At 38.6% G+C, this 16,947-nt stretch overlaps 1 protein-coding gene across 1 annotated transcript; it reads right to left on the minus strand.

Moving 5' to 3' along the window:
- Positions 1–2,619: 2,619 nt before the first annotated feature.
- arhgef2a (Rho/Rac guanine nucleotide exchange factor 2a) lies at positions 2,620–16,911 on the minus strand. Its single transcript, XM_087787442.1, has 22 exons — positions 16,675–16,911; positions 12,592–12,754; positions 12,265–12,332; positions 12,121–12,184; positions 11,916–12,048; positions 10,753–10,862; positions 10,342–10,485; positions 10,002–10,252; positions 9,816–9,941; positions 9,630–9,747; positions 9,116–9,192; positions 8,878–9,049; positions 8,726–8,802; positions 6,767–6,939; positions 6,633–6,700; positions 6,372–6,560; positions 6,221–6,298; positions 5,800–5,849; positions 4,869–4,916; positions 4,387–4,632; positions 4,189–4,312; positions 2,620–4,006 (listed from the first exon to the last, which is right to left on the minus strand). Exons 1-22 carry the CDS (start codon positions 16,735–16,737, stop codon positions 3,987–3,989), a joined length of 2,562 nt encoding a protein of 853 aa, XP_087643568.1. The 5' UTR covers positions 16,738–16,911; the 3' UTR covers positions 2,620–3,986.
- Positions 16,912–16,947: the final 36 nt, after the last annotated feature.

Below are 16,947 nucleotides of genomic sequence, written 5' to 3' on the forward strand. Positions count from 1 at the left end.
AAAAAATATTACAGAATTACATCAAATAAAAACATAAAGTAATACACTAAAATACACATAATGCTTTTTTTTTATTGTTGTGACATGACAAAACTGCTTAATCTTCTACTGTAAAAACAACCTAATACGCAACATGTGGTTCAGGAAAACCATCTCCTGGTTGGACGACAAAGACAAGACAAAAAAAGGATATCAAAGTTATCAGCAGTTACAGCTTCTACTGTCTTCCTCTGGTATGTAGTTGACAAGCAGCTGTCGCTGCCCTTAAACTAACAGATCTTATAATCCCTCCTCGTCTGAAACTGCCTGAGATCATCAGAGAAAGTTCATATTCTGACACAAACACAATATCGAACCGACCACTGGTTACATTCTTGTGGAAGAAACCTATAAGTGAGTCATGGTACGGTGCTTGAAGAATTGGTGGTGGAACATATTTAGCCTCCGGCTGGTACTAGGTAGAGAGATTGTAACTCTATCACCTGGCCTGTGATGTTCCTATAATTGGGTTCCTCTTGAGAGACGAGTGAGAGCATGAGTATAGTGGGAGGGTGATGGTAGTGGTCGAGAAAAGGGGGGTGACTATGTCAGTTATTCCCCGCCAGGCTCTGGGCGGGTTATTAATAACTGTTTTTTGGCTGACATTGTCTGAGGGATTAAAGCGAGCTCGGATTGTAAGGCGCTGAAAAGAAAAGAACAACATTGGTTTCTATGTTCGTCCCGAAATAAGAGTTGATACTTTACAATCCAAATGTCAAGAGGGACCTTTATTGTTAAAAGAGAACTTTAAAACTCCTTCTTCCCAAAAAATGTTTTGAAAGGAATCTATTAATAGGTTTAAATTAATTTATAATAACGTTACCTGGACTTAACTCCAGTTCTTTGAATGAAAGCAGGCCTTGATCCACTTACAGGCTCCGCCTCGACACCGTCCCGCGGGACAGCAGGGACAGTAACTTCGTACAACTCTGGACCTCCCCAAACACACACCGGAACTCCTCCCACCTTGTTGATATTTCTTTGATATTGTCTTAGCATCACACATATTGTGTCCAAACATCGAGCCATCTCAATTGGCATCTAAAGTAGGTCAATCAGCTGTTTAGATTGGTTGAATTCAAAGTGGCGGAGCTCACATAACACTGACGTCTTAACTGACGTCTAAATTGACGTCTCTGGGTCCATCAGATCCTCTACAGTATACTTGGGCAAAGTGTTACCCGGGGCCCAACATGCGGCCATTTGAATGTGTTTATGTAGCTCTTGTGATGACAAAGATCATCCAATAACTAATAATTGCGTTTTTTGTTCATTAGTATTGTTCATTACACTTTAAAACATAACAGCCCATTGTTGCGTCAATCTATATTTTCTCTGGATTTCTAGTTATTGTCGGTGAAACTTACATTTATCCTTTAAAAAAATGAGAGGAATGAAAAAGGTCTTAGTGAATTTCCAGCAAAACAATACCTGCTCCTGCACCTCTGAGTTGAACACTTTTTAGTTAAAGGCCTCTTGGAGAATATAAGGTTGATTTCTGGTCACTGTGTCTCAGAGAGTTAGCGAGTGATGGCACATTACACATGGTAACAAATGATTGACTTGGTCTACTTGGCTGGACTGAAGGCAGTGAAACAATCTGCTTGTGCAGCCAGTTTAACTGAAAATTGTAAGTTACAATAATGCAAAATGTTGGTTTGTTCAACTGGCAGTCAAGTGTCTTGAACTGATGATTATTTACCTGGTGACTGAAAGAATCAAGTTGGGATACGGTTATAAAACATTAAATTAACTTTTTTGCATCATGAAATAATGATGCAATAGTTAATTCAAATATAAAGTTGAGTCAACTACAACAATGTAGTACAATCAACATTTTAAAACTTTATTAAAACAAAGAAAAACTCAGGCTGCAGGCGGATTTTCATTTACAAGATCACTGACATTTTTTACAGTGTACTAGTAAAATATGACTTTATGTTTATTATTTAGGACTTTTGTCTTAGTTGGTGTCATTATTGTGAGTATTTATTGTCCATTAAAAATACTTGGGCCAGTATAAAAAGGGGAAAACATGGGAAAAAGTGTAAATTGATTAGATAAAATTAATATGAATTATTATATTTTGCCTCATTTTTGCTTGAGGGTCCACGTGTCATGGCTCAACACAGATCCACTTCATTTTATGTTGGATTACCCTCTCTGCACGTCACTATAGAATCTGGGTTCTGGTTGGTTCTGGTGCCACGCCTTGTCACAAAGTCCATATCTAATGTCGTAACAGATGTCATAAAATAATCTTGAAGGTAACGACATCCAAGACTGAAGGATTCCATCTTAACTCTTGGATGTCTCAGTCAGTGGCTGAGGTGGAACAATTAGTTTTTTAATAAAACTTGTACTATAATAAAGTCTAAAGAATTACATGAGGACAAACAAAAAGACAAATAGCTACAGCTCACCTGCTCAATGATTCCATAACAATTACAGTAGATTATATTTATGATCCTGAGGCTCATTGGACTTTTTACTTTGTTTCCTAAACCAGGAAAGATCTTTCTTTGATGGGTAAATAAATGCTTGGATTGAGAATCTTTCATCTCTCAAATAAAAGCAGTCTTTCCAACATTTCTTTTATTGTGCATTTTATTTTGAGAGCATATATAGTATATAATAATGTATGTCACACTTGATCTTATTGTTACACAGTTCATACGACGACAATCACACCATCAACATGAAGTCAGAATAAAGTCTCATTAAGGGGTCGAGCTCCAGTGTATTGCTGAGTTTCTTTAAAGCCAAGTGTCTGATACACATCATGCAAACTATTCAACATAGATCATCTGCACTTTGTTGTAGACATCAAACCAATTGAAAGTATACTCTTGACAAAATACCATCAACATTGAATGAAACCACGAATGTTTGTAATAATATTATAGATATCATTTTTTACTGACAGTTAGTTGGTATACAACGCATTTGATTCATTTCCCTGACCATTGGCTGCTTTTAAACCAACAATTCGTTTTGAGTCCCTGTGTACGGTGAAGTTGTTCTACAATCATCTTGGATATAAAGTCACGTCAAATGTACATTCAGTGTCAATTTTATCTAATGATAAAAAACTTTAAAAAATGGTTAGAAAGTTAAGATTGTCTGTTATTAAAACTACTTTAAAATTATTCAAATAAAAATGTTGTAATGCAATAAGAAATAGATTATTTCTTATTGGTGATCTGTATCTTTTAGACCTGAATATCTTTCATGATTCATAACTTCTTTGGCTATAATATTTATAATCGGATAATGAGCTATTGTACACTTTGACTGCTGTTTGAGTTTTAACTGTCAGACTCAGCAGCTAAAAGATTCTATCCACTGTGGTAACATTTATATTTCGTAGTTGTACTGCAACAAAAGGTGAGCACGAGAATTTTATTCCTACAGGAGTGTTTGTATAAATATACAAATATCTAAATATACACTCATATATGATTGGATAACTGTAATTCTCGTTCATATCATGTAAAACACCTTCATTCGCATAACGGTATGAAAGTTCTAAATAAATAAAGTTTAATTTATTCATTCATTTGTCAGTCATTCCTGGTCAATCAAGTAAAATGTTCAACTTTGGCCTGAGTTATTTGTGCAAAACCATATACCTAACTAGAAAAGTGTTTAAATCCTATACGTGCACATCGTAGAGCAGCACTTTAGTAAATAGATTTCCATTCACAAAATAAAACACTCAAGACACTCAACATTTGTGCAGTCTTCATGCAAAGTTCGTTATATGATTCAAAAATGTGCTTTTTGGAATGTTTGCCCGTGTGCTTTGTACAACAATATTTCATAAACATGTTGAAGTTGTACTTTCATGCACTGGGAAGACAAGTGAAGAGCGAAGCGAAGCAGCAAAGATAAATAGTCAGACGTCCACAACAACCCACTGCATGCTCTTGATTCTTCAGGTCTGCTCACACCTTCGCTTGATAATCTGAAAATAGAAGAAAATATTTATAGAAACAATGTCAATTGATGTTGTCTGGACTGTATTTAAAGCTACTGAGTTAAAACAATAAAATCTATCCTCTCTTCCTCTATTGAGTTGAGAGAAAAACAGGAAATGTGTGTAGAGAAGTGGGAACTTGTGGTCATTTTGTTCTCGCTTGATCCTACCACTGGTTCTGTCAGATGTCGTCACTTCATCTTCTTCTGAGATCACGTCCACCTCCGCATCACTCCCACACTGGGGGCTCAGGCACTGGTGGTCCGCGGACGACCCGTGATTGGTGCTCCCCGTCTGCCGGGAAGAATTAGAACAAGTTCTAATCAATCTGATCCTGGTCGTTCCTAGGCACACAATTCCCCGCCGACCTTCAGTTGCTGGACCTGAAGCTCCAGCTTGGATCGTGCTCTCTCGCTGTCCTTGAAGCGAGTCTCAGCATCTCGCAGTCGCAGCAGCTCGTCTTGAAGCAGGCTGTGCTGCCTCTGCAGGAGCGTGAGCTCTCCGACCGTTGCGCCCACACTGGCCTCCCAGCAGCTGTTCTCTCTGCTGAGGGAGCAGCCGCCAGATGCAGCCGGGACCAGCTCCAGGATGGAGTCCTGTTTGATGACAGCAGCCTGCCAGAAAACATTTAGCTTGAGCTTAAAACACCAATACATGTGTTCTAAATTGTGATCTATGGCACCCCCTTGTGCCTGAACAGTCCAACTACAGTGTTATAAGTTAAAGGGAAATACATTTCTTGTTACATTTCTTTACAGGAGGGTTGCCCTGCAGACATTCAAGTGTGTGACCGTCTTTCATGGGATTGATGCAACATTGCGCCATCACGAGTGTTGACTGGAAGACTCACCTGTAGAGCGTGCAGCTGCATGTCTAGATTCATCAGCCTCTGACACACCTGTAGACAAACACACTCGTCATACAGTTGCACAATGTTTTTAGGTTCACCCCCTATTGGTGCAATAAAGCTCGTTCAATGATGCAAGACACACTAAAATATAACAACCCCTGTACAGTTTGAATGTGAACTGGTGGTTAGACACTGTGTGACGCGTTTACAGCGTATCAAGGCACAACACTGCCCCCTGTTGAACACATTTATAACACCTGCTTTGAGTCTGGCTAGATCTGTATGGAAGTAGAGCAGTGACACCAGAATATTAGATTGAATTCATCTTTTCGCATTTTTCTTAATGTTTTTTGTGGTACATTTTAATTCAGTAAATCGAATATTGAAAGGTTGCATTAGTGAGTTGATGTGGTTATGGTTAACGATTTAATTCATTTATTCAATAAAAACAAATTCAACCTTTTGATATTCTGATGACACTGATGTACTTCCATATATCTTTAACAAGTAAAAATTAACTAACATAATAAAAGTTGGCCTCATACTTGTGTATAAGAGTAAAAGTGAAAAATGTAACAAAGGTATTTTGTGGAATGCTTTATCAGGCATGTAACAATAAGTAGGTAATTTTGTCATTTATATTTGTAATGCGCTTTTCCAGACCAGGGTCACAATGTAATAGACATTATGAAACTTCATCAGGTGAGCTCACAAAATACTCCTAACTACAATAAACAATAAAGAAGAGTTGATGTAACACTTTCACTTATTGTGAAGTCAATAACATACAGTGAAAAACATACACATCAATGAATTGACATGTAGTCTAGCAGCATCTGTTATTTTTAATTTAAATTATTTAAATGTTTTTTTTATGTTTTATGGCTTTTTTCCCTCATGTAGCCTACAGTCATTATACCTGTTAACTCACCTCATCCTGTAGAGAGTCAGAAGCTCCATTGAGCAATAAATCGGCACTTCCTGTCAGAGAACACAGATATTTTAATGTTTTTAAATCCATTTTACATAGAAATCAATGGCAAGAAGAAAACGTTTTCTAAATACTTTTAGTATGTTCTTTTTTTCTGCAGACATAAGCTCCTTTATATTTACAAAGATATTCAATCACTGCACCGGTTGATAAATCAACTTGTTTTTAGCTCCCCCAGCGTAAGAACAATGTAACTGCGTGTGTGTGGAGGCGAATAAGGAGAAAATGCAGTTCATGTTTTGATAGTAGACTAACATAACATGCAATTGACATTACTGTTTAGGATTTAATTGGACGTCTTCTTCCAAGCATTCTAAGCAGATATTCACTTGTGTTTCTCAGTCTCTCTCAAAATACCCACTTGTTTTAAATGAATCGACATGGTTGTAACAGACTTCCTGTGTGCTTGATCCCAGAAGCAACTCACTCAGTCTGTCCACTATGGAAAGACAGTTAAACAAACAGTTAAACCTTAAATAAAATAAGATAATCTCAAATGTTCCTATTGTCACCTTCAGCCGTTGCATTGAGCAAGAGTTTTTCTGCCTGGGGGGCTTGAGGGGTGTCGGCTCTGAACAGGAAACGGGTTACAGGTGGTTGGAGATCTTCTTGACCGTTTGTCATCCGGGCCAGCTCACAGAACAGCATCACCCTGGTCTGTAGGAGGTCCAAGACCTCCCGATCCTTCTGCTGGATGTCGACTGACGGATGCAGCAGAAATGTGTTTAATTTTCTTACTCAACATAATGGAGATGAAAACATGAACATCTGACCTTTCAGTCTCCTCAGGTAGGCTTTATGCTCACTCTCTATGAAGGGGAACTCCTCTCGTGATGGACACCTGAAACCAAAATGAGTGTCACACCATCACCGGTTCTCAATGTCATCGGTGTGGATCAGTGCATACTTGCTGACACCGTGCTGGATGTGGCGGATCCAGACCTTCTTGTCCTCCTTGGAGACAGCGTGAAACTCGTACATCTCAGGTGGTGAAGAGTTGCTTATAAGGTACAGGCCGCGCTCCTGATTGGCAATATCTCTCACGATAAGGTTCTGCAGCGACAGAACTGGAGGTTTTCCCTGAATAAAAAAAAATCAAATTTCTGTCATGCACAGCAGCTCCAGGCCTGTTTAAAGCAGGCTCTTCTCTCTACACTTAGCGACGGCAGGTGCAGGTAAACTATTATTATTATTATTATTTTGATTGTGCTTTGTATTAGCCGTAGCATAACCCACATAAACAGGATCTCCATACATGAATAAAAAACTATGAAAACAATTTATCTTTCCTAAAGTTAGAGTCATGATGTAACAGGTCTCTCAGGCTCTTTCAGGCAGAGAAGTGAAAAGCATTGACAATATAAAAGATTTCTACAGCAAGAGTCAAAACTTTACAAAAGAAAAACAATCCTAAAAGAAGATTTTAAAGTCTAAATGTTACGTGATGCTGCTTAAAGACCCCAAATGATTTGATTTGAGATATTTTAAGAACATTTTATAAACCGCTTTTACCCTGCATCTTAATAAGGTAAGTTAAGTTAAGATATTGGGCGCCACAGAATGAATGCCTTGTTGTTTGGTTGTGTTTTTATTTTGCTTGTTTTGTGTGTCTGTACTGCCACCACAAAAAAAAGGAAAGTTTCTGATTTGGATATGTCCTAAAAACAACTTAAAACCTGTTAAGCTGCACTATAGAACATATCAATCAAATAATAAAGACATCATACATTAGTATGTTTCCTTCAAAGAGAAAAAATAGCATGTGTGCCACGTTACATCATTCTGGCAGATGTCTATGGTAACCACAAGTATTGAAAAATGTCCAGAACACAAATCAGCTGTGTAAAAATTATACGAGAATATAAGAATATAGAATGAAATAATATTCTTCTTCTTTATGATTGTTTCGCAGTTAATTATTCTCACAACAAAGCAACAGCAGACAAATGTTATTTAAAATGTTGTTTCTTGCGGCTCCGCGTGTCAACAAAGAGTAACTGCAATCATGCAAATTCTCATTTGTGCCAAATACAGGATGTGTTTGTTGGCAAAACAAGACAAAGGCTTTTGTTGAGTCAGTTTTTGATTGTATCTTCCTGATAACTATAAAAAAGTATCTCAGAAATATTAAAACACTCTGTGTTTAGTTAGTGGCATGTTTTGTTAAACAATAGCTAGACCAGAGAGTTCTATATAAGTCATGACTGCTCAGGATTGAACCAAAGGTTATGGATAATTTAAAAAAAGTCAAAATTGTACGTTTTACTGCTAAAAGGACCAATGAATAAACCCATTTGTGTTTCTGTTCTTGGTCCTTTGTTGTGCCTGGCAGCGCTTGTGTCGCTCTTAACTCAACCCGATACAAAGCAGGAGACAAACGATCTCTTATCGCGCCTCGTACACTTTGCTGTTTAAACTGCTGTTTTGAATGTCACACACAACTTAAGTGGTTCATACACATCTTGTTTACGTACATATCACAACAATCAGCAACACTTAACAAAAGTTTATTTCCAAGTACAGGTGTAAGTTTTATTAAAAGATTGTTAAATGTGTAAAAATGTAAAATTCTAAACCCATCTTTTCAACATGACAAATAATTTTTCCACTGTATGACTTTATTACTATGTGCTTTGTACTATAATAAATTAATTAAAACGCTATAATCATAACTTTATTCATTATACTGTAATTGAAAAATATTTTTTAACACGCAAACACAGATTTGACAACCTTAAAATCCCGAGGATATTCTGGATGAAGAGTAACTTTTAAAGAGAATATGAATTAATCTGTTTAGATATGACAACAAATACCAAACTACTAATAAAGTGACTTCACTTTAAGAACAAAAAGTTTCTCTTACCAAACATGGGAAAAGGTATCTGTGGTCCTTCTCCAGCAGAAACACCAAAATGTCGTTCATCAACAAGACGTGCACTTCTGCAGATGAAACCATGAGAGCTTGTTTAAGGGAATAAATCAGAGTTCAAAGATGACTATCCAAAACTGAATCACCTTTGGGTCTGGAACCCGGTGTCTTCCAGAACATGGTGCCTTCATAGACAAGCTCCCGACGGAGAAGTTCTACCGGCCGGAACAGACCCCCATCCCTAACCCGGACCTCAGCTCTCTGATCCAGTTTGGACTGGATTTCCTGCATTCGATGCGTTTTCTCCAAAACCTCTATCTTGAAAAAATCACTTCTAGTTAATAGACTTTCATTGAAGTCCAACCGTGCCACTGTGAGTCACACCTGCTGGTCAATAGAACTGAGAAGTTCTCGCACACTGGACAGCACCTGGGTCAGACAACGTTCTTCTTCTTCATCATCTGAAATCAAAGTGTTAATGTATTAAATCATAGTTTGACTACAAAAGAAGGCGTTGTACGGTCAATCATGCAGCTCCTCATAGATATAGTGCACATGTACGTGATGGTCTCAAGACAGGAAATGATCACGTTCATGTTGATGACAGTGTAGAAGAAATTGTGTGCTTTGTTTTGTTGTTTTTATTAAGAGCATGATGCATGTTAAACTCAGCCATTTTATGTCCCGGATGGCTTACAGAAATCAAAGAAGTAAATATCATGACCTATAAATATGCTAGTGTTTAATGTAAGGAACTTTCTTGCTGAGTGTTTGATGAAGAGGACAAACACAGAGATAATTAGGATGAATTGAGCCTCAAAGATTAGGAAATAAAATCTCAATCCAACTCGTACTTACAGTTACGGGCAGCTATGAAAGTTATGATAGAGATGATCACCTGAGGTATTATCCAGTATCCGCTGAATAAGGCTTGGATACTTTGAGATTCTCTGTGTCACCAACAAGATGCATTCTTGGAAACCATGACAACGGAGCCAAGGTTCTCGAGTCACTCGCTGCTGGGACAAACGTTGGATTGATGACAGTCACTCTATCCGTGCTGGCGAGAAAATAAACGCTTTACCCGAACAAAGTTCTGAAACCTCTTGTCTCTGGCCAGAAGCTCCTTGTACAGTTTCACAGCTCTCGTGTGGCGGCTGCAGTACTCGGCGTAGATCTTCTTCATGTCGGCGGCGCACTGACCTGAGAACTGGTGGAACACGGGAGTCAGCTTGTCTGTGTGACACAACACATGACACACGTGGATCACCTGCTCCAGCAGCAAGTCTCCGATCCGGTGAATGACGAAGTTACAGTCCGAGTCCAGATGCAAGCTGCTCCTGCGGCGGGACAGCAGTTGTTGCAGGAAGTGGGCGTGCATGCTGACCAGCTGTTCCAGGCAGGGGAACAGGACTTGGACAGAAACGGGGTCCAGCTGAAGCTCCTCGAGCATCCCTCGCTGGAAGATACGTTCCATGATGCGCAGTGTTCTCATATGGTGCACCTCTGTCTGAATGAGCTCTGGGAAGAAGTCCTCAGAATTACATCTTCAATACAGTTGCTGCTTAAGCAGCTTTGAACCGAGAGAAAGATCCATTATTCTCTTGTACCGTAGAGGACATCCTGCCTTTTGATGACATTTTTGCGGTGCATCTGCAGGTAATGAGTGTCCACAGCCATGCTCCATGAGTCCGCCTGGAAGTCCTCGCCCTCCAGTTGCAGCTCTTCCAGCACTGACCTATAGTAATTGTCCCCTAGAAAATGTAACGTGTGAGTTTAATTTGATGACTTGAAAGTATCAAAGTGGTTCCACAGAGCAAATTTGAACAGTGGAGAAGGATTAATATTTAACATAATATTTAAAACAGGTAGAAAGAGTTATAAATGCGCCCTTTCTTAATTGATGACCATATGCTGTATTGGTTTCTATATGAAACATTTAGCTGCACATTTAGCAAACATGTACTTAAGTGTAACATTTTCACTCGACTCAATGTCAAAGAAAGAAATACTCATTGAACCGTCTTCGTTGAGAGACTCCATCGAGATGGCTCTGGTCCTGAAGCTGAGGGAGTCTGTGGACTGGGATAGGATCCTGCTCAGTCCTAGAGGAGAGTCATCCGTGAATGACCTGAAATGCAACGAGTATCAGAAAAAAGCTGATTTGTGTAGGTTCTGAATAACCCAATGTATCATCCTTACAGGAAACCAACCATGAAATAGGCAGGTAAAACATGTGTCAATCAAAAAAACATGTTTTCAAATTCCAAGGTCTCATAGTACACAGTATATTCAAGGAAGTCTGTGAGTGTAAGGGTCTGTTTCTTTGTTGCGGTGGTGCGTACATTTTTCTGTATTGGGGTGGTCTGTATGTGACGGTTTCTGTGGTGGTTTGGTGTCTGTTTCTCTGTTCAGGTGGTTGATATGTTACATTTTCTGTGTTGGGGTGGAATTTATTTTTCTGTGTTGTAGTGGTTTATATGTTTCGGTTTCCGTGTTGGGGTGGTCTGTATGTTTCTGTTTCTGTGTTGGGGTGGTCTATATGTTTCTGTTTCTGTGTTGGGGTGGTCTATATGTTTATGTTTCTGTGTTGGGGTGGTCTACATGTTCCTGTTTCTGTGTAGGGGTGGTCTATATGTTTCTGTTTCTGTGTAGGGGTGGTCTATATGTTTTGTTTTCTGCGTCGGAGTGGTGTGTATGTGACGGTTTCTGTGTTGGTGTGGTCTATATGTTTCTGTTTCTGTGTTGGGGTAGTCTATATGTTTCTGTTTCTGTGTTGGGGTAGTCTATATGTTTTTGTTTCTGTGTTGGGGTGATCTATATGTTTTGTTTTATGCTTCGGGGTGGTGTGTATGTGACGGTTTCTGTGGTGGTTTGGGGTCTGTTTCTCTGTTCAGGTGGTTGATATGCTACATTTTCTGTGTTGCCGTGGAATTTCTTTTTCTGTGTTGGGGCAGTGTGGTGTGTATGTTCATGTGTTGGGGTAGTGTATATCTTTCGGTATATGTGATGGGGTGGTGTGTGTATGTTCATGTTTTGGTGCGGTCTGTATGTTTCTGTGTTGGGGAAGTGTTTGTGTTTTTATGTGTCAAGGTGTGTTTTTCTCTGTTGGGTTTGTGTAAATGTTTCTTTTTCTGTGTTGGTGTAGTGTGTGTGTTTGTGTGTTAGGGCAGCGCACACTCACCCCAGGATGTTGTTGGTGGATATACTCTTGGACAAAGACAAGCCGGAGCGAGCATGACGGCACCCGAGCAGAGTCTGCCTGCGATTGTCGGAAAGATAGACGGCTGAACTGGGACGCTGCTGCATCCCCAGAGCTGTGGAGGTAAAGGAGGAGACGACGGCTGAGCCGGGATCCAAAGAAGGCAAAAGTCATGAGAGTGTCGTACTTTTGGCGCGCAGTGTGACGTTATTCAAGGCCGACTGACTCCGTGTCAGAGAAGTTTTCTGCTGCTGAGGAGAGAACATCAACATCTTCAGTGACACAGGAAACACGTTGTGATGTCACTCAACATTGAGCAGGTGCTACTTACTCTCTGCTTGACTTTGGCACAGTTTGGCAAAGTGTCGCGGCATCTGTTGTGGATGGTAGAACTGCATGCTGAGAGGAGGAAATGATCAGATATAGAAGAAAGAATGAAGTACATTTTAGGACCTTATGGATGAACTGAAGATAAAAGTCAACTTACATGAAAACCATTAACACTACAAATAATTTAGCATGTTGTCTGATATAATGATGAAGATAAAAAAAATAATTAAATCTCTACAACCTTCATAGTCACTCAGGTGAATAATGATCTCAGGAAGTCTGGACATACAAGACTGAACTTCATGCATCAGACAAAAGACTTTCTTACTCAGGCAGCTCAACGCCTCCTTGGCAGTGATGCTCTTATTGCAGGCATAACAGAGCATTGTTCCCGACACCGTCAGGGATGTGAAGAGGTGGCCATTACTGTAGCGAGCCTCTTTCTCTCTCGCCTCGATCTCTCGTTCTCTCATCAGCTCTCGCTCTTTGTTCTGAATTAAATAGAAAAATAGAAACATCAAGAATCTTGAGCCCTGTCTTCTAACTGTGAATGCGTCTTTTCTTTTCAACTCTCTGTACATGTTTGTACATTTACCTTGATTTGTGTGTGTTTGATGTTTTACAAATATCAATGATTCAGAAATATATCTTTATGTCTCAAAATATCCCTGTAGTTTTAGCTAGAGGGGGAGGAAGTACAGTCCAAACCTAATTTCCTGTTGGGCTTTTGTACTTAAGTTGTTTTTAAAAAAAGTATAACATCTTAAATCAAAAGTGTTAACAGTAGCACAATAAAACTTAACTGACAAACCTGTTAATTACACAAAACAATTTTGGATTTTCAAGAAATGTTTAACTTCAAAACAAACTGAACTATATTTACCAACATGTTCACACCAGATACATACTATTTAATTAAATTTAAATCATTTTGTCCAGCTCCTGTGTAGTTACAAATAACTACTACAACCGTGAAAAAACACAAAAACTACTATGGATATGTTTATTATCAACTGAAACATGTTTTTTTTAAGAAATCTAGACTTTTTATAGATAAAAATCAATTATAATAAATATGAATGAACTCTTGGACATTTCATCTTGACAGATATGGAGTGAATAATCATCTCTTGGTTTAGCTGAATGGTTTGAATCAGTTCTTTATTAATGCCATTATTAGTGAAGGGGATCCACTAATTTGGGAATTGTTTTAGTACAATGTGCAACATCAAACATCAGAAAATTACCTACTAAACATAAACACAATTTACAATTTAGCTTTATACTTAATGCATTTACAATTAAAGAGGTGTGGAGGGTTAAAAGTAGTTTGTATTTGAGTTTAATTGTGGAGAGGAAGAAATAATTGTTGTGGCAGGAGGTTCTTCTTAAAGTTCATTAATGTGAAAACCCAAGTCTCTTGACTGACTCACATGTTTCAAATGATGAAGTCTTCTTCTCCAAGATGCAGTAAGTCTCTCATCATGACCATGTTTTGAAGTTATTATTTCCCGTTCTTCCCGTATGAAATCTCGGCAAATGAGAAGTCACGAGAGCAGTCCATAATGACATAATAATGGCCTTCACTCCTCCTCCAGCCAGCTGTAATCACGCCCGCTTTGTTTATACAACAAGTTCCTTGGAGGTGGAGGCTTCCAGGAGTGATGATGCATGGTGACAAACCTCAATGCTTGACCATCACAGCAGAGTGGGTGTGGTTATGGTAAAAAAAAATGAGATTAGATTAGATTAGATTAGATTAGATTAGAATAGATTAGATTGAGTTTATTAATTCCTCTGGAGATCTTCTTCGAAAAATTGGGTCATTTGATCTCTGTAAATATTTCAATGAAGAGAGAGTTCTGTACAAACAGACACATACTGATGAGAAAAATCAAATCCAAGATCAAGTTCAAAAGCACTTAAATCAACACATTAGTTGACCTATGAAATCCGAAGTATGTCTCTGCCATAAGAATATTTAATGATTAAATTTAACGTTTCAAATGTTAAAACTCAATGTTTTAATGAAATGCTACTCTTAATTAAAGCATTTAATTATTTATCTGAAAATGTTGTTTTTATAGAATAATTGAACACATTTATTTTTGAAAGATTGAATTTGTGTCTTTTTATTATTGAACAAAAAATTGTTCAATAAGTATTACCAATATTAATGCTTTTTTTTTAACACAGGGAATAAATACAAATGTTGGTATAAGAGCAACAACCACTCAATACCATTGGTTGGAATCCACCATGATGTATTGACGCACCAGTGCTACTACGTCGTCACATGATCTTCTGCATGTGACGTGATTGGCTGAAAGTTCAAGCAATTAGTTCTCTTTTGGTATTGTCTGCTGACACTATTATATCTTATATTGTGTATTGAATTTAAATGCTAGACATTTAAAAAAAAGAAAAAAGGACATCTGTTTTTAAATTATTTGAATTAGATTACCAAACTCTACGTAAAAAAGAATAAATTTTCTTTAGCTAATTTTATAATTTCACCCTTAAATATACATATGTATATTATAATATAAAAAAAAACAATGTACCAACAAAGAAACAGAATTCAATGATTAATAAAAAAAATGTAATAATAAAAAAATGGAATTGTTAAATTGGTCCTTGCAATATTTGTGCAGTGTTTCCTCTTGGAAAACATGGGTTATTGATGCCATATAAGGAGAACTGTAGTGAAATAAAATGTCATATAATTGTAGTCATATGTATTTGAGTAAATATGGTAGTGTAGTAGTAAAGGTACTTAAATTTGTCCTTAAGTACTGCAAGGTATTTGGAGTTCTTTACTTCTCAGGTGCTAATGCTAACCTGCATGTTGTACTGTCCATGTTCAAACTTGTACAGTGCTACTAGTTAAGTCATTTAAACTACCTGCAATCTTGTTATCGAGAAAATGAACATGACCCAAGAGTCTGTGGTCAGAGGTAAGAGTCCGATCAAAGGTAAGAAAAGACTTAAAACATGCCATTGAACAAGAGGAAAAAAGGAGAGATAATTAATACAGAGTTTTCCCTTTTTTAAAATAGCTTTCACTGCTGTATTCTCCACGCTTCCAGCTGGTTACCATGGCAATGATCCCGGCAACTGTTCTCCCAGCGCGGCGTTGGCACCACTCCTCTTCGGCTCCTCCACTCCTCTCAGCTCTCTCGCTGCACTCTGATGCATCCCAGCACTTCTTATCTTAGGTAGGAGGGTTCAGAGGTGATGCTCCTCCCTTCACAGCTTTCCTTCTCTCACCCCTTCGCTTTATTCTGCACTTCTCTGATGGGGGGTCCACATTTAAAAGATCTATTTCTCTGCATTTCTGACAACTAGGGGTTCTATCAGCGACGCAACCCTCCTGCTGCCTCGGCTGCTCTTTTGGCGAGGACATCATGGAGAGCCTGGTTCTGTCCTTCGACGCTTCCTCCTGTTCATTTTCCCAACCTTTCAACAGACTAGGAGATGAACTTCAGATGCAGATCTGTACGTGTCGGTCGACAGGGTTAGCTGGAACACTTCCTGGAGACTATTATCGTGTTGAACTGTCTTCGTTGTTAGAGGCAGATGTGATGACATGAAGCCCTTCACTGCACCGTGAGTAACATTAGACAGACATGGGTTCTTCACTTGTGTTGACTTTGGTTCACCTGTGTCTCAAGTTGACAAACAAACTATGTTTGAGTCCATAAAAACCTTTAAGGCAACTGTAGCCGAGTAAGCTGGTCACTATGACGACGTATCTTATGATGGTCAATAGTCAGCGATGACCTACATCAACCTTTCAGAGTAAAAGTTCCTGCCACTTGATTTAGAATGTACTCAAAAAAGTTGTGAATTGTCGTCTCTTTTGACTTCTCTCTCAGATCCCATAGTTATTTTATATGTTTTTAATTCAAATTCTATTCAAAAGACTTTTGAAGGAAAGACAGAAATGTTTTAAAACCGTCGACCTCTGTAACAGAAAGATTCCACTTGGGTCATTGCTATCAATGAACTGATGATTATATTTTTATAGCCACATCAATGCAACAAAAAAAAACTAGTGATTTTTGGGATCAAATCCTGACATCCAAGTGTGCAGATGCAGAAGTGCATCATGTGAATACAAAACATCAAACATCTCATCAGTCACTTACATTCCTGCAGTCGCCTACTCAAATTTCTATGGTTACAGATTCCTAGTCATCAATATTATTTTTCCTTCCTGAGGTAAATCTAATGCTCTATTTTCCTTGACGTCAAAAATATACTTTCTCGCAGGTGACCAACAGGCGTCGAGGGCCTCAAGTCTAGCATATGACACAAGAGGCCTGTGGACACATTCAGGAAATGATTTCTCAATCACGGGACGTCAAACCAAACACCGAGAGGATTGAAGTATATCTGAACTACTCACCCTCAAGTAGATCTCCTTCATCCTTTCCTGACGCAGTTTGGTTTGACTGGCAACTCTGGACATGGTGTCAGTTGTTGGTGCTGCTTCAGATAACGGGTAGACTAGAAGAACATCTCAGTACTGGCCAGCAGCGTAGTGCTTCTGCTTCTAGTGAAGTGAGAAATCTGACTACTGAATCATCACCACCCCCACACTCCAACACACAACCACACACACACACACACGCACACGCACACAAACAAACGGGCACACATTCTCAGATAGCCTTGGAGA

This window comes from Callionymus lyra, chromosome 3 (genome assembly GCF_982586985.1).
Source record: "Callionymus lyra chromosome 3, fCalLyr1.hap1.1, whole genome shotgun sequence".
Lineage (NCBI taxonomy): Eukaryota > Metazoa > Chordata > Actinopteri > Syngnathiformes > Callionymidae > Callionymus > Callionymus lyra.

Bases quoted from the DNA above. Each gene is read 5' to 3' on its own strand.
- arhgef2a (XM_087787442.1), bottom strand. From the start codon at position 16,737: ATGTCCAGAGTTGCCAGTCAAACCAAACTGCGTCAGGAAAGGATGAAG. The intron at 12,185-12,264 runs GTAAGTAGCACC...TTCTCTCCTCAG, and splicing joins GTGCCAAAGTCAAGCAGAGA to CAGCAGAAAACTTCTCTGAC. The intron at 4,633-4,868 runs GTGAGTCTTCCA...GTTTTCTGGCAG, and splicing joins TGCAGCTGCACGCTCTACAG to GCTGCTGTCATCAAACAGGA.